Here is a 25,594-nt window from a genome sequence, read left to right on the forward strand (position 1 = left end):
ATACAGGTTTTATAAACAAAAAAAAAACTACTAAATCAAGCACCCACAGTACTAGGAAGAAAGGAGTAAAAAGAACTAAAGGAATGAATGATTGAGAATGCACACACTAGGGATCACCTAAAGACAAATAGGAGCAAACAACATGGATAGATATACACAAAAAGACAGGTAGATATACATACAGGTAGAAATTCATACAATTAGACCTTCATTAGTTCGACTGCACTTCTATACTGCTATGTGATTTTGCATAGGTTTGTTAGGATTCCTAACTTGAATTTCTTCATTAAAAAGAAAAAGCTGGGCGTGGTGGTGCATGACTTTGATTCAAGCACTCTGCGAGGCAGAGACAGGCAGATCTTTGTGAGTTCAAGGCCAGCCCGGTCTACAGAGTGAGTTCCAGGACAGCAAGGGCTACACAAAGAAACCTTTGTCTTAAAAAAAAAAAAAAGAGAGAGAGAGAGAGAGAAAAGAATAAAGAAAAAAAAAAAACAAAAAACAACCAACCAACAAACCAAACAAACAAAAACCAAGGAGAGGGTTGAAGAGATTGCTCTGTGGTTAAGAACACTTTTTGGTCTTTCAGAAGAGCAGAGTTCAATTCCTAGCACCCACTCCAGGCAGTTCACAGCTACCTGTGACTCCAATTCCATGAGATCCTATATCTGTTTCTGTTTTTGAAGTGTACCCCACACGTGACATACATTGACACACATATACACACAAACAAAGTAAAACAAAAAAAAGGAGAGAGAGCCAGAACACAGTGACCTATGCCTAAAACCCACCACTCAGGAGACTGCTAGGAGTCAAGGCCAGCCTGAACAACACACACCCTATTTCCAAAATAAATCAAGAAAAACAAAGCAAAGCAAATCAATCATGTGCCACACACCTATCATCTCAGTAGCACACAAGAGACTGCAGTAGGAAGGAAGATCCAGAGTTCAGGGCCAGCCTAGGCTATGTAGTAGAACCAAAGGTCTTAGCAAGGCCCAGAAACAAAACAAAATAGTAAACTAGGTTATCTCTAAGACGTCAGTCCTACTGCAGTGATCTTACTAGTGATGACCTACCTGCCCTCTCTCTATAACAAAAGAAAATTATATTGTAAAATTTGGTCTTTTAATGTCTGAGTCTGGCTGACTGAATAACAAACACTAGGGTCATTTAAACCTATGTCTCAGAAGCAGGCAGTTCTTTCAGCAGAGCTCTCTGTAAATATCAAATCAATGAGGAGAAAAAGAGAATGACACCCTACACTTTTTTGTTTGTTTATTTGGAGACAGGGTTTCTCTGTGTACCTGTGGCTGTCTTGGACTAGTTTTGTAGACCAGGCTGGCCTCGAACTCACAGAGTCCACCTGCTTCTCTCTGACCCCCTATACTTTTAAGACTGGGTTTCACTAGGTAGTCCACACTGGCCTTGTAGTTGTGACCTTCATGTATCAGCCTCCCAAGTGCTGCTGGGATTGCCATGTGTGCCAGTGCATGGCTGGGGTTAATCTTGGGTTTCCTAAACCAGTAGAAATAAAAGGACGGCGTAGCAGTTGCTAAAGGTCAATGGGAGCTGTTCCCCAGCTCTCCAGTAGCACTCACCTCGTACTGTTCTGAGCTGGCGGGATCATGCTGTAGTATACGGGTACACCCCCTGCTGGGAGGCCTCCCTGAACAGACTGGCTGGCAGAGACCAGCATGGGCTGCTGGAAAGGCGGCTGGACCACGTTTTGTGACTCACTGCCCACTGGGACCTGGTGGAGAAGAGCATGACTGCGGTCATCTTACCGAGCTCACCCATGGGTGCTCATCACTAGACCAGCACAACTCCCTTCCCACTTCTGAGGAGCTTCTTCCAGTAGTCCTCATCTGCCCAAAGCACACACTCGCAGAGCCATCGCAATCTCTCCCTCCTTTAAGCACCATCATCAGAGATCACACAAGGAAGGAGGCCTGACTTCCTTTACACTGTTTCCTATGCACACACTCACTTATATGACTGTATAAAAACCACAATTTAAAGACTCCTCGGAAAGTCTCTGGGCTTTGAGAAGAAAATGCCCCTAGAAGTTCTAGGAGGAAACAGATAGGTATCTCAGTACTGGAGCCTTAAACCTGCATGGCCCTGGGAGGCTGTCCTGTGGCTTCACAGGGACTTGGGATCTTCCCTAATACAGAGTACACCCACTTGGTACGAAGGCAGTGGAGTGTACTGAACCACCAGGCCTTGCATCTGGCCTCCCATGCTGCTCCTCTGGTTGCTGAGTAGGCCCTGGTTCTGAGGCTGCTGGACCCCAAGCATGCCTTGGTAAGCCGTCTGCTGCTGGTTAGGCATCATGGGCTGTAAGCCTAAGGATGGACAAGGCACAGAAGACATCAGTATAAATGTTTAGGAGGCCACCCACAGCGCTAGCTGCCTTTCCTTCTCTCTTCTTTTTTGAGTCAGGGTTTTCTCTGGGCGTAGTCTTGGCTGTCCTGGACTTTCTTTTGTAGACCAGGCTGGCCTCGGACCTCGAACTCAGAGAGATCTGCCTGCCTCTGCCTCCCAAGCACTGGGATTAAAGGCATGCACAACCACTGCGCGGCCCTTCTCCACCTTTTTACCTTTTCTTTCTCTACAGGTCCTGGCCCCTTCTTAGAAATGTAAAAGTTTCTATTCCCTTCTTTCCCCTTTTGGCTCCCCAGGTGGTAAGGTCGGTCCTTCTCCCTTAGTGTCTGTCTCTCCTTTGTCCCATTGTCTTACGCCATCACTCCTACTCACCAGGCTGCTGGGATGGCTGAGACAGCTGCTGACTACGCTGGGGGCTATAGGCCACCGGGTGAGAGAGAGGTCGGTATTGCTGGTTGGAATTAGGATACTGTCCAGGAGGGTAGTAAGAAACCTGGATCTATGAGAAGAAACAGATGTGAGAGGTCTCTCTGATCCAAATTACTAAATGCCTCGGGGATGATAACCAGAAATTTGTAAATGGAGATATTTTAGGTTCACATTATAGTTTAGGATGACTATACAAGTTTCAAATACAACAAGATTTGTGTTGTACAGAAAGAAGACGTTCTGGCACAAGGGTAACTGTGCACAATATACAATGGGGATGGCCTTCTTTCTGGGCTATCTAGAGTAGAGGAAAGGACGACTATGGTACTAGACAACGGAAGCCATGGCCAACGACTGGGGAAGCGGCAGCTTACCTGTTGATGGGGCTGCATGTAGCCTTGGGGCGGCAGGACTTGCTGGGTAGGTGGCGCATGGCTGGAGGTGGAATAGTTGGAAGTAGGGAGGGGCTGTCCCCCAGAAGCCATGATGAAGTTAGCTTGCTGAGGATGCTGGGAGATAAGTGGGGGCTGGAACAGAGCTGACGATGGGTCAGCTGCTTCAGTAGAACCTTGGCGGCTAAGGCTCATTTGTCCAAAGGGGCTGCTGAGGTCATCTGCCTGTTGAGAGAGTAGGGACTCAGGGAATGAGGCTGTGTCAAACCTCATGCATTTGGCTTCAATGCAGAAAGACAAATAGAACTGGATGGGGTGGCACATGCTTGTAATCTCAGCACTTTGGAGGTGGAGGTTGGAGGATCATGAGTTCAAGATTAGCCTCAGCAACATACTAAGTTCTAGACCAGCCTGGGCTACATAGGCCTTGTCTCAAATATACTAATAAGCAAAACCAAGAACAGAAAGACAGAAAGAGCAATGCTCTCGAGCAGTAGTTCTCAACATTCCCAATGCTGCTATCCTTTACTGTAAGTCTCTCATGTTGTAGTGACCCCCCAAGTATGAAATTTTCATTGCTACCTCACAATTTTGCAATTTTACTACTGTTATGAGTTGTAATGTAAATATATGTCATTTTTCAATGGTCTTAGGCAACTCCTGAGAAAGGATCACTCGACACCCCTCAAAGGATCAATGTCCACAGGTTGAAAATCACCACTCTACAGTATTCCCTAGACCATTTGGGATATTCTGGTTTCTGTGCTTGAGAAGTGCATTTTAGTCTAAAATATTTCAAACTGAATAGCCGTGTAAAGCTTAAATCCAGAAACAGTCTCTCTATAAAATGTAACAATGGCTAAAGCTGCCCTGATCACAGTGTTACTAGGGTTATTATAAACAGTATGTCTATAAAATGGTAGCAATGGCTGCCCTGAACATAGCTGTTATAACTAGGGCTTTTCCTCGGCAGATGGGGGCACCTGTCTACAGGTGTACAGGACAAACATAAGAATTAAAGAAAAGATTATAAGACTGTCCATTTCCTGTGTTCCTCATGTTCCTGCCTTGCTACAAATTCTGTAGCAATATACCTGCATATGGGTAGACATATGCCTCCAAGCCAAGAGCTGCGGGCTCACTCCTGCTGCTCGTCTCTGTGCTCCCTTTCGAGGTTATTTCCACCTTTGTTCTTTGACACTAGCCTAGCGTTCTCCTGTCCTTCAAAAACCACTTCCAATTCTCACCTCCGAAAGGAGGCCAGGCCGAGGGGCTGAACTGGGGGAAGTCAGAGACTGGCTGGGCTGTAATTACCTTTTCCTCAGCTGCCTCCCTAAGCACGCGTGATGGTGTGCCATCTCTCACTTGTATGATGACAAGTTAGCTTCTTACCTTCCTGTTCTGTTTTCTGAACAGTAACTCACACACAAACATACATGTACACACACCAGAGTAGTTCTTTTTCAAAAGAAAATACTAGAAACCAAAAGAAAATGTTGCCCTCTAGTTTCAATCAATTTTCAGGGAACTGTTTTGCTACCTTATTGGTCAGGAATAGATGACAAGAGGACTAGATTGCAGATTAATTTGAGGTCCATATTCCAGCACTTTTCAGAATGGAGATAAGAGGTAGGAGGAAAAGGGGGATTCTAGTGAAAAAGCAGAGAGGTGTGATTAATATAAAATGAGAAAGTAAGGGTTCATCACCACCATGAAGTCATCAACTATGAGGCAAATCAGATTTGCAGAGGATTTGTATTTAGGATGCAAACAATTTATTTTTAATTTAACTTATTTATTTTTGGTATTTTTGAGACAGGATATTACTCTAACCCAGGCTGGACTGGAATTCACTACGTAGCCTAGGCTGGCCTTGTACTCAGGGCAATCCTTCTGCCTTACCCTCTCTCAGTGCTGGGATTAAGGTAAGGCATATGCCACTACATTCCCTTTACAACCAACTTAAACAGCATGTAGCGTGCATCTGAGAGAACACAAACTGAAAGGTAAGACTTAAGACCTTTAACACTGGTACCTGAGAAGCCTGCACTGAAGGAACCAGAGAAAACAACTCTGTACAGAATAAACTGGGAACAAATGGAATGAAGGGCACACAGACTAGAGACGAGGGACTGGTTAGTTAGCTTACTTCCTGGCACTCAGAGGAGCTCATCATCCCCTGTCATAAACTTACTTATCTTTTCGTGTGCTGTGATGAGGCCACTGGGTTGGAACTCAGCCTGTGCTAGTCCCTCAAGAAACAGCTTTCTCCATCTCTTCCAAAAGCACATGCTTGCAAGGCCACCAAAGACTGACCCAGACATCCCCACAGATACAGGCCACACAGGGACAAGACAGAGGGGGAGTAGAGTTTATACCATGTTGTACTGCTGGGGCGGAGAGACTGGCAGAAGGACTTGGGGACAGGAGCTTGGAGAGAACTGAACCGGCTGCGGAGAGGGCTGCAGGGCTGGGACTGGCTGTGGGCCAGCACGGAGGCACATGGAAAGGAAGAGAAAAGGATAAAAGGAGAGGCAAGGGGCAGAGACAGGGAGGGAAAAGGAAGGAACAACAAGGTTAATCATAGAAGACATTTCATATGAATCATGCGGCCACTGAGCAGGCTGGCCACCAAGCCTGGGATAGCCTGTGACTTTCACATCTTTCATAGACAAGCAGTCCCCCATCATTACAGACCCGGTGTTCTCTCTGCCCCATTAGCCACCTGTAGCTGTGTGAGTAATCTAGACTCTCAGGGCCAAGGTCTGACTCCAAGCAAAACATTTCCAAGGTATATTCTGACCTGACCACATAATTGCTGAGGATCTCCATCAAAACTCCCCTAAAAGCCCACTTGAGAGCTAGCATGTGCACTGCTGGATGACTGCATTGTCTGTACATTATTTTATTGTACTGTGCCGAGGGTCTTCTAGGGGCAGTTCTCCTGAAGGAAGTGCTCATCCACAGGGACATCTCCCTCTACAGGGAAGAAAAGGAATAAACACCCAGGAGAATCTTGATTCCAGCTACTTTGTCTCCATCTATGATTTCCTTCAGGTCCTGAGGGCAGTATGAAAAATGCCCTCATGAATGACTGGAGTAAACTCAGAGTCAACTATTAATCAGAATAGCTGTCATTTTTATCCCTCGGTCCCTTCACTAGCCTTGGGCAAGAGAGTCTATTTATTGAGAACATGCAGGGTTCTAAACCCACTAATGATTATTTTCCTCATTCCTTCCTCTCCAGTCCTTCGGATTACCTCCTCAGTTCTCCAGTTGTAGCCCCTAGTGGAGGAGGGGTAAGAGAAGGAGAGTGGTAAGGAAGAAGAAGGAAACAATATTTACAGCGTTTCATGACAGCTTTACAGGCATATCTAGAGGTATAACTTCTAATTACAACAATAAAAAAAGGGACAAGCTAGGGATGTAGAGTATTTGCCTGGCAGTGCAATGAATGCTCTTGGTTCAACCCCAAGCAACAGTTCCTACCCCCCACCAAAAAAAAAAAAAAAAAAAAGGCTCAGAGAAATTGAATGGCATACCTAGGATCATATAGCTAAATGACAGGGCATGGCTTGAAACACAAAGGGGACTGGTGGCCTTACTTAGCACAAGATCTGACATCTAGAGTTTTAAAAGAGTTACTGAGAATCCCAATGACCCTGAGAGGGACACTGTACAGCCAGAAAGTTAGCTCAGCCCTACTGATAACCCTGTTTTCTTTTTCTTTCTTTCTCTCCCTTTCAAGATGCATTTATTTATTATTCATGCAGCATTCTGCCTGCACGTGTGCCTGTGCACCAGATCTCACTATAGACGGTGATGAGCCACCATGTGGTTGCTGGGAATTGAACAGCCAGTGTTCGTAACCTCTGAGTCACCTTTCCAGCCCCACAACCTTGTTTTCTATAAGCCAATGGCATTCTAAATGTAACTGCTGGCCAAACTGCCCAACATTAGCTACAAATGTTGCTGGTTCCTACATACATTTTCTATCATCCCAACCCTCTTGGGGAGGCTTACCTTGGTTAACGCTTATGAACAGCAAGGCAGTAAAACAACTTTGTTTTCCACACCCTTGTGAGTTGTAAACGAGACTGAAATACTTGGGAGGCAGAGGCAGACAGATCTCTGTGAGTTGGTGGCTAGCCTGGTCTGCATAGGGAGTTTCAGGACAGTCAAGGCTACATAATAAAGATTCTGTCAGGGTGGGGCTGGGAGGAGGAAGAGGTGGGAGGATGGTGTTCTTCTGGTTCCCTTGACTAGAAAGGGCCATAGTAAAGGCAGGGCCTCCTTTACCTCTTTTTAAATGGTATGGACGCTATGCCTGCATGTATACCTTGTACCGCTTGCGTCCGTAATGCCATGGAGACCAGGGGAGGGTATCTGTTCCCCTGGAGCCAGAACTGCATAAGCCACCATGTAGGTGCTAGTCCTCTCCCCAGAACTGCCACTGCTATTTGTTTGTTTGTTTGTTTTGTTTTGTTTTTGATTATTCTACCATTATCTTCTTGGATGGTCTCAAACTCCAGAACCAGGATATTCTCTGAGAGATCACAAGGACATCTGTTGCCACCTACTGGTGAATTCTGGGATACAGGAATAGTTCTAGGATGTCTAAAAGATACTAGCTAGCTAGAGTCATCAGGACTCCTTTGCAATATTCACTCCAGTCTAAATCAACTGAACAAGACAGCCACTGAGCCTTTAGCTAAGTCAGCCTCACTCTCTGCTGCCACCTGCTTCACTGACATATAGGCAAATTCCTCTTGCTAGAAGCTAAAAGTAACTGCCCCTTTCTCAATCTTCTAAACCTTATAGCACAATGGCACACATTTATGTGGTCCCCTCCTTTATCCCTACACTATTACATTATTTGAGGAACTAAACAGTAATTTTTGTGTAACTTAACAGCCCCAGAGTACTAACAGCAAGCTAGCATAAAACAAAAAGGAAAGCAGGGGAAGAAAGGAAATAAGAAAGAAGAGGGCCTCAGGTGTGAAGTCTAGCACCACAAAAGAAAGAGGAAGAGAACTAGAGTAAGAAAGAAGCAGTGGGAAGAAGGAAGAGACAGAGAGACGAGGTAAAAAAGGAGAAATAAATATCAGATGGTGTAAGTTCAGTATATCCCATAATGCTCCTGGGACACTGAAACTTACCCAGGGTAAGAGTCTTTTGGGACTCTGTGACCATGATTAACCTCAGGGGTTTATTTCTCAGAGAAGAAAGATCTTTACAGCAAGCAGTACAAGTCTAATCCCTACTCTGTGACATCTAACCCAGTGCCACACTCCACAGCAACAGCACATCCACTGAACTGCACAACCCAGGAGTAGGCTAGGGCTTGAATGCAAGGTCTGGGTTTAGAGTCCCACTCATCATTTACTTCAAAATACTAGTCCCAAATGGTTATTCTTCTATCTCTTTAGCCATTCTCCATTCTCTCTGTGTTTTTTTGTTTGGTTTTTGGTTTTTCCAGACAGGGTTTCTCTGTGTAGCCTTGGCCATCCTGGAACTTGATCTCTAGACCACACTGGCCTCAAACTCAAAAGATCCACCTGCCTCTACTTCCCAAGTGTTGGGACTGAAGGGCATGGTATGCATTAACGCCTCTTGCTGTATTTTAAATTCGGATGGTATGTAAAATAAAAAGCCAATAGACTAAGAGTTGGAGAAAAGGGAATAAGACAGTATTAAAATACATTTCAGGAAAAAAAAAAAGAACTACAAAACTGGGACCTTAGCAAATGAAATGGACACATACAAAAACACAATGGGAGGCAGCTAGAGGGGAAAACACTTTACCCACTCACAGGCAGAGCAAAGGACCCAAGTGCCACACCTTAGCAGAGACCCAAACGAGTATAAACAAGACGTAATAGGGCAGATGATGGGTCACTGGGTCATCCTGGGATCCTCCACTTGAGTTTCCAGTTCATGGTCACCAGGGTGGGAACAGATTGATATCTATCTATCTATCTATCTATCTATCTATCTATCTATCTATCTATCTCCTCCCAACTGCAGTTTCCCCTCCCTCCTCTCCTCCCAGTCCCTCCCCCAAACTCTCCCTCCTCCATTTCTCTTCAGGAAAGGGCAGGCCTCCCATAGATATCAACCAAACACAAGCTAGGCAGGAAACTGATCTAGAGATGAGATATATCTAAGGCCATGCTCGAAAGAGCCTGGCAGCTAGCAGAAGAGTATAGAGAAACGGGCTTTCACTAACAGAGAACATTTGAGGTTAAACATGGGGCTCTAGTCGCGAAGTGCTGTTTATAAGAGAGTAAGTGACTACTCAAGATGTTTTTTATAGGCGAAACAGCTCCACTCAGAATATTAAAATTTCAACTGACAGGCTGGAGAGAGATGGCTCAGTGGTTAGGAGCACTGTATGCTCTTCCAAAGGAGCTGGGTTCAATTCCCAGCACCCACATGACAGCTCACAACTGTCTGTAATGCTGATTTCAAGGGATCTGACACCGTCACACTAATGCACATAAAATAAGTTTAAAAATTTAAAATTTAAAAAAAATTTTCAACTGACAAAAGACTTGACTCTTAGGCTGATGGCTTTCATGGTCTGCATGGAAGCACAATGCTTCTCAAAGCCTGGTTGGAACTCACTCTGTAGACCAGGCTGACCTCGATCTCAGAGATCCGCCTGCCTCCGCCTCCTGAGCACTGGGATTAAAGGCGTGCGGCACCACTGCCCGGCAAGTTTAAGGGAACGCCTCAGTTCACAGCTCATGCTAGCTCACACTCACTGTGTGGCCCTGGCTGTCTTCATCTTCCTACCTCAGCTTCCAAAGTACTGAATGACAGCATGTGCCATGCCACCTGGCTGGTCTTTGTCTTGAAGATAAGTTATAGGGTCCTGAGTGTTATTTCCCACTCTCAGCCCAACAAGTAAGTATGTGTTTGTAGATCAACACATTCAGTCTATAGCGTTGAAAGGACTGGAGCTGCGATCTTCTTACATTCCATATGCAGAGAGTCGGCAAAGGCACCCTGTTAACTGCCCAGGGTGTTAAAGCGTACAGTCGAAACAAACAATTCCCACCAACAATTCTCATCAACACCAGGGATAAACTGTCAGGTGCACAACTTCAAAATCTCAGTCCTCAGGCAGGGCAGGTGGGCTCTGAGTTCTGGGGTAGCCTGGGCTACCCAGATAGATCCTGTCTCATAGGAGGAAGAAATGGAAAATAGAGTTCTCAGGCTAGCCAAGTATGACAGCACACGTTTGTAATCCAGCATCAGGGACATCAGGAGCTGAGGCTGTCCCAGCCTTCAGTTTAAGACTAATGATATCTTCTCTCAACAGAACAAAACAACCAAGAGAACTTGGGCCAAACATCTACCCTTTTTCTTCTCTCCCAACAACTAACAAATAAGATATGGAGGCAGGAGTAGTAGAATACTTCCAAAAACTGAACCTTCCTTTTTCTGCCCTTTGCACAGAAGACATGATGACTTCACTGCTAGAGTTTCCTTGGATCAGAATGAAGAGGACTTAACACCTGAGTAGTGAGTGACTCACCTGCGAAATCATGTGATTATTCAAGGGTGGCTGTTGTTGAGGAGTGGGTGGGAGAGCAGGAAGTTGCTGTTGCTGTTGCTGCTGTTGCTGCTGCTGCTGCTGCTGCTGCTGCTGCTGCTGCTGGGTTGTACAAGGAAGAAGGCCCCGGACAGACTGGGGTGAGGTGACCTGGCTGCATACTTCTGGGGCACCTAGTGCCATGCCTAAGGCAAAGAGGAGACCCGCCCAAAGCATGAATACAAGCCACGAATGTAACTTGTCCTGAAGGGCCAACTGCATGACTTTACTTTTTCTTGCCCTTTCTTTTGATTTCCTTTTCTCTATTCCCCCACAGTTACCCAAAGATCTATGCAAAGGTACAGATGTCTTACAGCTTTTCTGCTAACAGGAGTACACCTCTTGGAAGGTTTCTGCTCCCTAGGGCTAGAAATGTCAATGACTGGTTTGGGAATTGAAAACAAAACAAAATGTTCTAGGGCAGCGGTTCTTAACCTGTGGGTCAAAACCCCTTTTGGGGTGTGTGTGTGTGTGTGTGTGAATGACCCTTTCACAGAGGTCACCTAAGACTATCTGCATCTCAGATATTTATTTATTTATTTGTTTGTTTAGGTTTTTTGAGACAGAGTTTCTCTGTGTAGCCTCTGCTGTCCTGGACTCACTTTGTAGACCAGTCTGGCTTCAAACTCGCCTCTGCCTCCCAGAGTGCTGGGATTACAGGTGTGCAGTACTGTGCCCAGCCAGATAATTAAATTATGATTCATAGGTTACGAAGTAGTAACAAAAATAATTTTATAATTGGAGGTCACCACAATATGAGGAACTATATTAAGGGGTCACAGCATCAGAAAGGTTGAGAACCAATGTTCTACAGGTAGAGAGAGGCAGGCAGATCTCTGTTGAGTTTGAGGCCTGCCTAGTCTACATAAGTTCCAGTTTTGTTCTGTCTCAAAAAAATAAAAACAAACAAACAAACAAACAAAAAAACAGAACAAAAAACTAAAACACTGTCCATAAATATGAAGGTGTGAGGCCTCTCCTCTGAAGTGCCTAAAATCAATCTGTGTGTCACAACAGGAGAGCTGAGAACATGAAGCTTCAGAGATTTCTGGTCTATTATAGGCTCTTGTGTTCTCCTCACTTTCTTCTCAACTTGTATACTACTATCTCTTATAGAAGCTGCTGAGAAAGCAACTTACTTCTTCCAGCATTTACACAACCTTTACTCAACAACTTTCTTTTTCCAGGTTGCTAAGGTATTTTCATAGTCACAAAACACACTTTTTTAAACAGTTTTTTTTTTTAAGATTTATTTACTTATTATGTATATAATGTTCTGTATGCATGTATACCTGCTGGCCAGAAACGGGCACCAAGTTTCATTATAGATGGTTGTGAGCCAACATGTGGTTGCTGGGAATTGAACTCAGGACCTCTGGAAGAGCAGCCAGTGCTCTTAAGCTCTGAGCCCTCTCTTATTTTTTTTAAATAAAGAGAAAAAGGTTTCTTTTGGATCAACATACAACAAATACACTTTTCTGACTATATACTATGTATAAGGAATTATGTAATGAACTGTGGTTATGGTTCTTAAAATCTGGTAAGAAAAAAAAAATAGGTAGCTGGGTGAGGTGGCACATACCTGTAATCTCAGCACTCGGTAAGCAGAGGCAGGTGGATCTCTGTGAGTTCGAGGCCAGCCTGGTCTACAATGCAAGTCCAGAACAGCCACAGCTACACAGAAAACCCTTGTCTCGAAAAACAAAAACAAACTAACAATAAATAGGTGGTGCTCTCACCAAAACTGAGTGACAGCAAAGATGAGGAAACAGTAATTCCTCAGAGGTCAAGGAAGAGAAGGTGGGAGAAGATGCATTTGAGGGATGACTAAAAGTTTATCAGACTGAGAGGGCACAAATCAAATGTCATATCCAAGAAATGGTTAAAGAGCTGGAGAAGGATGGGCATTTAAAAATGAAATTGCAGGGCTGGACAGATGGCTCAGAGGTTAAGAGCACTGCTCTTCCTAGGGTCCCAAGTTCAATTCCCAGCAACCACATGGTGGCTCATAACCATCTACGAGATCTGGTGCCCTCTTCTGGTGTGCAGGCCTACATGCAGGCAGAACACTGTATATATAATAAATAAATCTTTAAAAGAATTTTAAAATTGAAACTACAATGGTAAACTATGAAGTTATGCTGTAATTATGTAGCCTGAATTTTATTGTTTTTGTTTTCTTTTTGAGACAGTGTCTCACTATGTATGTACTTCTGGCTGGCCTGAACTCACTATGTGGAGCAGGTTGGCCTTGAACTCAGACCTCTCCCTACCTCAGTCACCATGCCCTGTTTTTTATATAGGTGATGCAGAAACGTGAACCTACGTGTCTGTGTGTGTGTGTATGTGTGTATTCCCAAGGTCAACAACACGCGTTGTTTTCAGGAGCTACTAATCTTGTTCTATGGGTCTGTTGGGGTTGGCTGAGCAGTGAGCCTGGGAGTCTTCCAAGGGCTTTTTAAAATAATTCAATTTTATGTGAATGACTGTTCTGCCTGCATGTTGTCTGTGCAGTGCATTTGTGCCTAGTGTCCAGAGGCCAAACGAGGGTCTCTGATCCCTAGAACAGGAGTTATAGATATAGATAGGTGCTGAAAATCAAACCCAAGTACTTTGGAAGAGTAGCCAGTGCTCTTAACTGCTGAGCCATCTCTTCAGCCTCCATGGCCTAGCTTTTTACACAGATGCTAGAGATGAAACTCAGGTCATCGTGCTTGCTCAGGGGAAATTTTACCTTCTGAGCTATCTCCTTGGCTCTAACATGAATGTTTTTAAGAGGGGCCTGAAAGTGAGTAGATCGGTGTTTTTAGAGTATAAATTTGCTCTGAAAATGGCTGAGAAGAGAGTGAAGAGATCATCATGCAGCGAATAGCATAATTTCATAAAATGACAGTCTAGTTAATAACTAAGGCAGACGTAGTAGTATTGGAAAATAGGGTTAACAGAGAAGGATAGGATAGATATAACAGAGGCAAAAGGCTTCACCACTATTGATGTCTACTGAAGACAAGACCTATAGATCCTCTGGTGTGAGAGTCAAGAAATTCTTCACAGGGGCAATGAAGTTAAGGTACAGGTCAGCTGCATACGGAAAGACTGCAGCAGGAATTGAGGGCGACCAAGGGCACTACAAGGCAGTGACTAGCTTTCATGCACAACATGAGGGTCTACTTCTTCCTAGGACTAAACTCCAGAAAGCAGCTGTAACAGGTGTTTCTAAGTTCTGGCCTGGTGGCTACTACTAATTAGTTGCAGTTACAATTTATACTCTCATGAAGCACAGCATCAAAGTACCCATCATTTACATGTTACCATGTAACCCTGTGCTGGGCTAACAATCTACCTTAGTCATATAACACCCAAAGTAACTGAACTTCAACCAGCCTATCTTCCTTCCTTCTTAAAAGAGAACAGAAAGTCTAAAAGAAAATCACAGAGGCAAATAGATTTAAGAATGGGTAATCAATTCAAGAGTCAGATTTCCTCTCTTCTGGTAATGCTGTTATGTTTCCAGGAAGCCATACTGAACTAGATGTTTCCTCAACAGTAAGTTATTAAACATACTTTGCAAAAGACAAGCAAGAAGGGCAAGGTGTGACGTGAAGGACAGAGGCTGTAGTACCTGGCCTAGAGATCCTTCCTGCACTGCCACCTTTACTGCTGCCAATGCTGTCACCTCGGGTGAGGATGGAGATGCCACTGAAGCTGCTGGCTTTGGTGACAGGGGGTCGCATACTCCGGACAGAGCCATCTGAGTCTGTGCTGCTCCAAGGCCGTGGATCCAGGGATTTGAGCTCGCTGTCTGTGCTACTCTGTCGGCTGCTCGAGGTTCGGCTCAGCCCTTCACGGTTCCCCCTGCAGAAACCACAGTGGTCAGAGGTCCTCCCCCCAACCCTCCCACTTCAGCAGAAGGGCCGAGAGAGTTCAGTTTTTATTCTCTCACTGACAAAAAAAGAGCGGAGCATGGGACACTGACTTGTTAGTTGGGTGGCCAACTAAGATCTGATGGGAGCAGACAGAACAAGATCCAGTACAGTGACAAAGCACGGGGGCAAATCCAGAAGACAGAGAACTGGCAGCTAATTCAACACAGTGGCTCTGAGGCAGATGGGAAGCAACATACACAGTACTGAGATTGGCTGTGGTCTCTTTTCCATACTCTTGCAAGGATTTCACACATGCTAAAAAATAGAGGGCAAAAGAAGGGTAGCAGCGACTTCTGGGACTTCTTAAAACAAAAGGACTCCTAGAAGCTACAGTTGGTAGAAGGTAGGAGTAGCCAGTGACACGGATATATATTACAAAAGATCCTCCAAACAGCATGCATCTAAGCCAGCAGAAGTGCTACTTATGAGTATCTTTCCAGGGGTTGGAAGAAAAGAATATGTAACAGTCTGACTGTCCAAATTGTTTTGTGGAAGTTCTATCTTGGTATCAGAGAACAACAGTTGCTAAGGACAGACTTCGTCAGGAAGATCTAGTATATGCTTGAAATTTGGTAGAAAGGGACAGGTGCTTGACTGTGATTAACTGCCTTCATATTTATAATCCCACTGCCTTGGGTGAGGTACAAAACTACTGAGAAAGAAATTATTTTGTTTTTATTTGCTATGAACTGTCAGGCTTATCCTTACAGTAAAAGAAGTACCTGCCCCAAGTGGCAGTGGTGATCACCTTTAATCCAAGCATTCAGGAAGCAGAGGCAGGTGATCTCTGAGTTTGAGGCTAGCATGGTCTATAAAGCAAGTTCCAGGACAGCCAGGGCTATACACAGAAAACCTGGAGGGGAAGGGGGATTGCCTGTGATTAAAAATGGCAGTATGCCTCAAGATAACCATTGTTGGCCGGAAAACGTTGTCTTGTCTTTAAAAAAAAAAAAAAAAAAATGTTTCGCTTATATAATTGTATGTACACCATGTGTGTGCCTGGTGTCCAAAGAGGGCATTAGATCCCCTGGAACTATAGTTAAGAATGGTCAGGTGCAGGCACGTTGGTGCTTGGAACCGAATCCAGGTCCTCTACGGGAGTAGCCAGTGCTCTTAACTGCTGAACCATTCTTTAGCCTCTAAGGATTAAATTTTGTTTGTGTGTGTTTGGATCTATGTGTGCATGCCACAAGTGTACAGATGTCCAAGGAAAACAGAAAAGAGGATGGCCTGAATTAAGCAGTTGTGAGCCAATAGGTGTGGGTGCTGAGAATCAAATTTAGATTTTTTTTGTTCTTGTGTGTTGTATGTGTATGTGTGCATGTGCAGTGTGTGTAAAACATGTGTATGGAGGCCAGAAGTAAACATCAAGTATTTTTCTTGACCAGGCTCTACTGTTCTTTCAATGTTTTCATATTACATTGTATCCCTTTATTTGTTTACATCAGAGGACAGCTTGCAGGTGTGGTTCTTTCCTTCTATGATGGCATCCCAGGGATCAAACTCAGGTTGCCAGGCTTGGTGGCAGGCGTCTTTGTTTGCGGCGTCCTATCACCAGCCTTCCACCTCTTTTTTTTTTGACAGTGGCTCCCACTGAACCTAGATAACTGATAAATTCAGTTAGGCTGCTGGCCTATGAGCTCCATGTATGCTCCCACTCTTGCCTCCACCCCTACTCCCAGGACAGGGGTTACAGATATGCTACTGTGCCCCATTCTTCCACAGGCTTTGGGGATCTGAAGTCAGGTCTTCAGGAGTGCACAGTAGACACTGTACAGACTGAGCCCGAACGCTCACTGTTTCTTATTAAAAGCATGCAAGACCCACCAATTCCCTTCATTGCACTTCACCCCAACAACTACTCTCTAAGGGAACCAAGTGACAACAATTACAGAGATTTTGGTACATATACTAATGAATAACTTGACAAAAGTCATAATAGTTTGGATTCCCTTTTTTTTCACCATTATCCCACCAAAACCAAACAGAAAGTGCTTTCCCAATCACTTTAGCTCCAAAGGCCCTTTGTTATTCTGACAAAGTGAATGAGTAAGCCAGCTTTCTTTCTCTCTTTCCTTCTCTCTTCTCTCAGATAGGATCCCATCATCCTAGCCTGACTGCCCTGACGCTGCAGACTGGCCTTTGTTGTACTAGACTAAGTGAGTATGGTGTGAGGAATCAAATGCAGGGCTTCCTACACATCCGGCAAGAGGTACTCTACTAACTGAGCCTCACCCCTGCATTGTCTGATTTAGTTTTAAAGTAGATTTAATTTAGTTTTTATGGAAGAAGTCCAGTTTGTTGGGTCTGTGGAATGGCGGGGTTGTAGAAGGGGTGACATTTGATAAATAAGCTTCACTGTGTCTTATTTATCAATGAACTAAGAACTTCCAAAGAACTTGGAAGTTGCCATAGTTATTGCCATATGGATGATAAAATCTGGTGTAGTATATATTTTTTAAAGCATGACCCAGGACAGAAATGTATGAGGCAGTTACAACAGAAGGCTTTACCAGTAAACACGGTAAGAAGTCACTGTATGATCCTGCATTTTAAACCAACCCGCCTTTTTTGTTGTTTGTTTGTTTTTTGGAGATGGTATTATGCAGCCCAAGCTGGACTATGCAGAGAAGAATGCTCTTGAACTTCTGGTCCTCTTGCTTCCATCTCATCAGTGCTGGGAGTAAAGGTGAGCACCACCATTCCCACTTTGTTATGGTGCTGCTCTTGAACCCAAGTCCTTTGGTAGGCAGATCTCTGTGAGTTTGAGGACAGCTTGCTCTAAAAAGTGAATATGGTACAACCAGGGCTGTTATACAGAGAAACCCTGTCTGGAAAAGCAGAGCAAAACAAAGCAAAGCCTTTGCATTTTCTTTTAATTTATTTACACATTTATATGAGACAGGGTTTCACTGTAGCCCTGGCTGTCCTAGAACTGTCCTAGAACTTGTCATGCTGGCCCTTGAACTCGCAAAGACTTCCTACTCTAGCTTGTTCCAAGTGCTAGGTCCAAATGTGTGCACCACACCCAGCTGTTGAATTTTTAAAAAAGCTTTATTTTGAATTATGTATGTGGGTGTCAGTAGGCGGTATGTGCGTGCAGATATGAAGAAGGTGTCAGAGTCCCATGAAGCTACAATTACAGACAAGTTGTGAGCGTCCTAATATGAGTACTGGGAACTGAACTCGGGGTCCTCTATAAGATCAGTATACACTTTTATCTGTAGAACCATCTCTCTAGTCTCAATTTTGTTTTTTTAATTGTTCGGGGTTTTTTTTTTCCCCTTATATTTACTCATTTGTTTGTGTGTGTAAAGGTCAGAGGAGTTGGCCTTCTCCTTCCACCATGTGGATCTTGGGGGCTGAACTCAAATCATCAGGGCTGGTGGCAGCTACTGAGTCATCTCACTGGTCCTCACCTAGGTTTTTAATCAAAACGCAGTTTGATTTTTCCGGCTTGAAAAACAGATCTGGAGAGGCAAGGGCTGTACCTGCTCAGCAGACTCTTCACATTGTTCTCTGCACAGTTTGGTGATGCTCGCAGGCAAGCACCACTCTTAACAGTGAGTCTGAATTAGGGCTTCAGCTAGAACCCGACATGAGAGGAGGAAGAGACAGCTGTAGAGAGCGGCTGTGGGGCAATCAGAAGAATGCTACACAGTCAGCCTCAGTCTCACGACTTAGAGCCACATAAACCAAGGCTGGCCACTTCATCTTATCCTTCTGTTTCCTCTTAGGTAAATCACTTGACCAGGTCAACATATGAGAGAGCTGAACCAGTAAAGATAATACTTTGGCAAATATATGGCACTGTTAACACACAGGAGTCAGTTAAGACTACTTATCAAAGATACTCTGGGATGATTATGACTTCACAGTGTACACTATCCAGCAGAATCTTCATTTTTTTAAACTATGAGAACTTTACATATCTTTACATATCAACAATCAAAGCTCCCCTGCCTCTTGTTTTCAGATGGACCTCAGGGAGGCCCAATAGAAGAGTTCAGAGGGGATGAAGAGATGGCTTAGTGGTTAAAAACACTATTCACCCAGAAGATCTGACTCTGACTCCTAGGACCCACATGGCAGCACAGTTGTCTGTAACTTCTTTCAGGGGAATCCCTCTTCTGCTCTGTGGACATTGCGAGCATGTGGTTGCACACACATACACACATACACACATGCATGCACAACATGCACACACATAAGATCTATTTTTTTCCCTTGGTGTTTCGAGACAGGGTTTCTCTGTGTAGCCTTGGTTGTCCTGCACTTTGTAGACCAGGCTGACCTAGAAAGCACAGAAATTCACCTGCCTCTGCCTCCTGAGTGCTAGGATCACAGGTGTGCACCACTATACCTGGCTAAAAAAAAAAAAATCTTAAAAGAGATTCAGAAAAATGAAAATTCTCTATCCCAAGGATGGGAAACTTCATTCTTCTAATCTCTTTTCTTCTTCTTAGGACTTATCTTTATTTCCATGTATGTGTGTGCATCTTTGTGTATAGGAGATGCACATGGGGGAAGTGGAACGTAAGTGCTTGGGGAGGCCGGTAGGCATGCAAACCCCGGGAGAGGGAATCACTAGCACTGTGAGTCACCTGATGTGACTCACCTGGGCAAGAAGCCGGGTCTGTTATAACAGCACACACTGGTGAACACTGAGCATCACAATTTAACTAGCTCTAGGAAGGTCAATAAGGAGAGGACAACTACAGCTTTAGAGATGAGACCTATCCTATTGTACTCAGGATTTAAACAAAATGGAGAAACCCTTTGGAAAGAGTCAGTACTGGAGTAGAGTGTTAACTACTCAGGTGCCCTGCATTCTGTAAAGTTGTTTTTTTCTGTTGGAAGAATAACCTTACAGTGAGTTGGTACCAGCATAGGGTATTTCTATCACCTCCATTTTATATTATCCCTTGAGAATGGAATGAGAGGTTGAAACAAAAAGATTGTGTTATATTTGTTTTGTGAAAAAATGAAGAACATTAGATACTGGGGAAGTTAGCACAGCATGGAGCAGCAGCTCCCATCAGGATGAAGGTAAAATAACAGACAATCCTATAAAAGACATCTTCTAGGTCCATTCTAATGTATACCTGTCCTTTCTGAGGTCATTTTATACATTATACTATCTCAATGAGAAGACTACACAGAGAGATATTCATATATGTATTTATATAGAGACACAAACAGCCTCTGCTCTAGTTTCAGATCTCAGCAGTCCACACCTTCCCACAGGCTAAGCAAATGCGATCAGCAGACACCCATTCTTTACCTTACAATAGGTGTATGTTTGAATCTTTTAAAAGTGCCCAATTCTAGCCAATCTGTAGGAGGAAAGAGTACCTACCTGTCTCAGACACAACTAGTTGTTCCCCATCACCATCTACTCAGGACTCAATGAAACTGACAACAGTTAAGTCACTGAAGAGGAGCCTTATTTTTTTTCCCCAAAAGGGAAAAAGAATCCAGTGGTATAGAACCCACAAATTTAATTATTCCACAAGCAGCCATGCATGGAGCAAACCCACTCACTCCACTGAAAAGATTACAGCAAAACAAAATTAAAAATAAGAAAGAAAGATATAGATCACACAAAGGTACCTAAAAATCTGCCTTCTCTTGTGAGAGCTAGAAGAAAAGGCTTCTTTGGAGAGTCTGTTGGTTAACACCAAAAACAAAACAAACAAGAATAGTATCATTTACAGGATTATATAATATACATAATATATATAACCTCACTGACAAAGCTGAATGATAAGCAGAGAACATGCTAAGCAGTACTAACCTGATGTCACTTAGATATCCATTCTGGCCAGTCTAGGTAGGGGGAGAAAATGGAAAATAACTCATAAGAACATAATAAGGCATAACAGAAAAGGATGTCCACAAAGCTATGAATACTCATGGTCTTCAAACCAAAGCTCTTACCCCACCAACAGGGAGAGAGGGAGCAAGGCTAGGGTACCCAGTCCAACTTCTCACCTCTAATGTGAAAACATTTGGCATTTTTAGCCTTTCCACAGCATTTAAAATGAAGGTTGATAAGGGGAGAAGTATGGAGAGGAGGAAAAGGAAAGCTACAAGCCTAATTATTCCCTTTTTTTAGCTGTACATTTATTGCTCTAGTAGTGAACTGAGTGTGATAACTGACATACTTTACCTTAAAGCATGTTCAAAGAAAGGGAGACATTAAAAAACAAAACAAAACAAAACAAAACAAAACAAAGCAAAACACTTCATTTTTTAAATTAACCTCAGTGGCTGTTCTCTTTCTGCCCTTTCCATTTGCCCAAATGAAAGGCACTGTGACTTGAGCCCCGTTACAGGTGAGATAATGGGGAAGCATAGACTTTTTAGAGTCTGACTGAAACAGTTCCCCGGGATCATTTTCTGACAAAGCCAATGAGCTGAGTGAAGTGAGCACTGTGGCGGACTCCCAAACCTTACAAAAAGGCACCGAGGGCGGGCAGGCAGGCGTCCAGCTGCTGAGCACAGCGGGTCCTGCACAGAGCAGCTTTCCCGAGACACAGCTCAGGCCCTAGAGAAGGCTGCAGCAGCAGCATTTCCATCCGAACACCCTTCTTGGCACTTCCCGTTCTTCTGGGCCTGCCTCCTTGTCCTCACTCTACCCTTAATCACTCCCTCTGACTGGGCAGGCTCCTCTCCACATGGACTCTTTGGAGGATGGTGGGATTTGGCCATTTCTCCTCATCTAGATCTTCTGAGATTTCCGAGGCCTCTACTACAAGAGCTAGGAAGTACTGAAACGAAAGTGATAAATCCACAAGGATTTAACAAAGAATAAATATATTAGTAGAGGCTTGAAAGACTAGAAATTAGGAGGAAAAGGAGACAAATGCTAACTTTGCCTTTACTATGGCTGCAGGTAGAGATGTTCCGTTATAGCTGATAACTAGGCCAAGTGTTCTGTAATAAGCTGTCTGTGCTTTCAGATAATAGGGCTTTCTAAGGGCTTGACACAGTGAGGCAGAAGAGCATACAGACAGGCTGTCACTCACTAGGCTGTCACTGTTGGCACTACCTAATCTAAACACCCCAGAGCAGAGCAAGCTATCAAGAGGTAGCTTCCATGAGGCTATGAACATGGACTCTGGAGCCCGACTGTAGACATCCAACACCAGCACTTTGGCTAACTAGCAATGGTACAGTAAGTTGTTACCAAACCTCTCTGTGTCTTAGTTTTTTATTTGTAAAGTGAGAAAAATACTTTATAGACCTGTTGTGAAGACAATATAAGTTAACATACATAAAATGCTAAGAATAGTGACTAAAGACAGTAAGCACTGAATAAGCACTTCCATTCCCAATTTAGGGTCATCCTGGCCATAGCCACGACATCTCTCCTCTCATTCCACCCACCTGTTTACAGGTAATGTACCAAACTCTCTTTGGGTCAGGATAATATCTGGAAGATAGACTTTTCTAACTCAGAATGGAAGTCTACATAATAGAGGGTAAGAAGACTGTTTTTTTCAGTTCTAGGCCAGAAAGCTTGTTGTGTGCCACTTTCCATAAGGATTCTTAAAAGCACTTGGCTCTCTCTCTAGACAACAAACAAACTTTTTTTTTTTTTCTGGAGTGGAGACATTACTTTTCCGAGTGAGGTGATGATGAAGACACACACGTTGTTTTGTGTGTGATATAAAAATGGGAGGGGTGTCTTGATGAGAGAAGAAGAATAGAGGAATGGGAGGAGAGTAGTGTCCATTCACATGGTTTAAACTTCCTTTCTTGCTAAGATGTTATTCTATCATGTTCATCACTTTGGAGATCTGTTGTTTATCTAAACCCTTTCCTAAAATCCTGCTATACATCTCTTAGAGTAATAGGCAAAGGCAACCAGGTACAGGGTGACAGTGTATTTGACATGGCCCACAGTTCTTAAAAATAAAGTTACCTAAACTGACTGATACTGCCCTTTGGACCATGGAGCCATTCCTCGTCTAGAAGCAAGGTAAGAAATATCGGAAGAAGAAGACTTCCCATCCAAGCAGTGACTGGAGGGAATAGGGACTGTCCTCTGTGCATGGGGAATGTGGGACCTGAACAGGGCAATGCCAGACAGCACTTAATAAAACATCAACATATCCTAAAAACAAGCTGGCCAAACAAGATGAATGTTGAGCCCATATGGACAGTGAGTCTTCTACTGAGAAGCAAAGATGCGCAGAACAGACAATGGGAGCCTAGAGGGGGAGTGGGAGGAGGGCTTAACAGGCAAGACTCAGGGCCCTTTCGTCAGTTCTGCCAAAACCAGGTCCCTTTCCAGTCTAATTATATTTACCAAATTCGCTGCTCCAAGTTTCGGTCCTCTTTGTACACCACACAGCAGAATGTATTCCAAAACAAAAATAAAAGCCTGCAGCTTCTGAATAAGCCACACTCAGTTTTAGAGGTCAAATCTGGGACTGACTGATGTTAGTTAAAAACAAAGGAAAGAAAAGAAAAGAAAAGGAAAGGAAATAAAAAGACCCAACAACATTTACGAAGGGTTCATTCCATTCACAGTTCCAAAGATTAAGAGCTAAAAGCTATGGTCTGACAACTCTAGAAGCTACACTTACCTCTCGGGCAAATATTCTCTCTCGGACCCTTTGATATTCCTCCTCTCTCTCTTCTATTGACTTGCTCCTCCTTCCATCCTGCAATGGAACTCTGATCTAGATCGATGAGCAGAATTAAGCTAGTTAAGTTCTCCTCGTACTGCAAGCTCACTGCACACCAGCAAGGAAGAGAAACCGGGAAAGTTTATAGTTGCCATCAAAAAAATGGAAAATATAAAAAAAAATAAAATTTCCAGTCCTGGACAGGTTTCACTGGGTACATCTGACCATGCAGTTGGGGAGATCTGCTTTTCTGGATGGCAGAGGACTTGCCATCCCCCCAATACCCAAATATCAAGACCAACAACTATTTACAAGGATTGGGTCAATTCCCTGGAGTACTCAGGTACTGTTCAGTCAGTAAAGATCAAGGAAATAGCCCTGGGAAAACAAACAACAGTGCTTTAGAGGGCCAGTAAGGGAGTGGAGGAAGCTGAAGAGGCAAAGAAGTGTTTAGCAAAGCAATGTAGAGGAGCCTTACAGAACTAGCACTTATCAGGACCCTCCTTTGTCACTAATGCCTTAGCCTAGCAACCCAAGTCAAACAGCTTAGACATGAAATCTCAGGGGGAATGCTAAACTCAAAGTCTGAGCATTTTTCTCTCTTAATTATAGCAATTGAAGGGAGTTGAGGAGATAGAAATAAAGAACAATGAGAACAGCACCACACAGAAGAGAAGGAGAACAAAATAGAAAGAAATGAACAGAGAAAGGAACAGATAAATGAGGTATGGTGAAAAGAGAGGAAAGACAGAAAGGATAAAGAAGGAAACGGAGGACACAGAACTTTCTGTCCTCTGACGGGCAGAGTGAGGTGAACAATAGGAATGGCTGATGGGCAGATGACCATGTCTGGCTAGCCACTACCTAGCTTCCCTACTGTTTTTTCCTCTTGAATTGCTCTTTGCGAACACCTGTCCTGGGAGGGTGTAACAGAGAATCCTTCTCTACAGTGACTGCAGAAGCAAGGAGCTCTGAGAGGGAACTCAGTAAGTCACTGTCATCACACACACCACAGACAACTCTGACCTCCAGTCAGATGAAGCACTAAGGAACTCAGTGCTCTAGGCTGAGCTCTCTGTTGTCAGCTATACCTGTCGCAAAGGCAGCCCAAGACTTCAGGGGTCTTGACTCTGATTAGACACAGTCCTCCCCATTCATCAGAACCTATATCCTACTAACCATCTTTCATCAGCTCTATCACGAGGCGACACAGACCCCAGCAAGCTGCTTAGCCTCTAGTCCTGGTATGCCAATGGCAGAGTAGAAAGCATAACAGGGCACCAAGGCAAATCCCAGCTGTCGATTCTCAGTGAAGTGATTTCAGGAAAATAACAAAACATCTGTTAGACTCAGTGTCTTTATGTGTAGTGTGGGGTTAATCACCCCACTCACACTGGGTGGTGGACAGGATTAAAAGAGATGCCATATCTATATTTAAAGCAAATCCCAGCTCAAGGAAAACAACAAAATAAGAACACTATGTTGGTTACTAATACCACAGCCAGAAAGCCCAGAGAGTCTACCTACTAGGGACCAAGCCTGAAGCTGTGAGATGAAAAGTTCACAGTAGGAACAAATCACCTTCCATTCCAATGTGCCTGTAGGCCTGGGTACTTCCTGATCCACGCAAGAGGGATTTTGGGAAAATGTAGAGAAGGGCATCAGGATGGAAAGGCTCTTTCTTGTTTAAAAAAAAAAAAAAATTTTGTAGTTTTCTTTGCTTCCAATCAGACCCAGAATGTTTGTCCGCATTAGATAATAGCACCTTTCTTAAAAGGATTCCCTTTCATATCATATTCAAGTGGCAAGAAAGGTCCTGGTCTCAAGTAGTATTTCAAAAGTACTTTTTACTCTAGATGTAAGATTATTATATAATTACTTTTCCTTACCAAGACTCATATTGGCTCTACCCAACCATACTTTTCAAATCTAATCCCCTTTGGCAGCCAAGCAGATGCAGAATTAACTGAACTCTCCATTTAGCTAAGAAAACTAATCCTCAATCATTTGCTATCTAAAGGAGAGAGGTGAGAGTAGCAGCCAGCCCCACCATACATGAAGGAACTGGACAGTTCAATTTTTTTATTGCTGATGTCCATAGGAGTGGATCACAAAGGGACCAGAGTTCCCAGCACTCAAAGTCAGATTAACTCACCTTGGTGGAAGGAGTGGGAAAGATTAAGGATTTGCCAAAAAAAGATCAGAGACACTACTGTTTAAATT

The 25,594-nt window shown here is 43.7% G+C and overlaps 1 protein-coding gene across 13 annotated transcripts in view; it reads right to left on the minus strand.

Annotated features, from left to right (window-relative positions):
* R3hdm2 (R3H domain containing 2) overlaps window positions 1-25,594 on the minus strand; it is a 118,158-nt gene that overhangs the window by 11,662 nt on the left and 80,902 nt on the right. For 6 of the 13 annotated variants that reach the window (XM_021657928.2, XM_021657893.2, XM_060370947.1 and 3 more), the window contains 10 exons: window positions 23,330-23,425; window positions 20,530-20,561; window positions 20,346-20,399; window positions 14,429-14,661; window positions 10,750-10,952; window positions 5,585-5,686; window positions 3,189-3,431; window positions 2,758-2,884; window positions 2,185-2,345; window positions 1,599-1,750 (listed from right to left, as the gene is read on the minus strand). In XM_021657928.2, coding sequence (XP_021513603.1) covers window positions 1,599-1,750; window positions 2,185-2,345; window positions 2,758-2,884; window positions 3,189-3,431; window positions 5,585-5,686; window positions 10,750-10,952; window positions 14,429-14,661; window positions 20,346-20,399; window positions 20,530-20,561; window positions 23,330-23,425 — 1,403 coding nt within the window. The remainder of the gene's footprint in view (window positions 1-1,598; window positions 1,751-2,184; window positions 2,346-2,757; window positions 2,885-3,188; window positions 3,432-5,584; window positions 5,687-10,749; window positions 10,953-14,428; window positions 14,662-20,345; window positions 20,400-20,529; window positions 20,562-23,329; window positions 23,426-25,594) is intronic. The other 7 variants (XM_021657943.2, XM_021657937.2, XM_021657958.2 and 4 more) reach the window with 7 other exon arrangements.

The sequence above is a fragment of the Meriones unguiculatus genome, chromosome 17, assembly GCF_030254825.1.
Source record: "Meriones unguiculatus strain TT.TT164.6M chromosome 17, Bangor_MerUng_6.1, whole genome shotgun sequence".
Lineage (NCBI taxonomy): Eukaryota > Metazoa > Chordata > Mammalia > Rodentia > Muridae > Meriones > Meriones unguiculatus.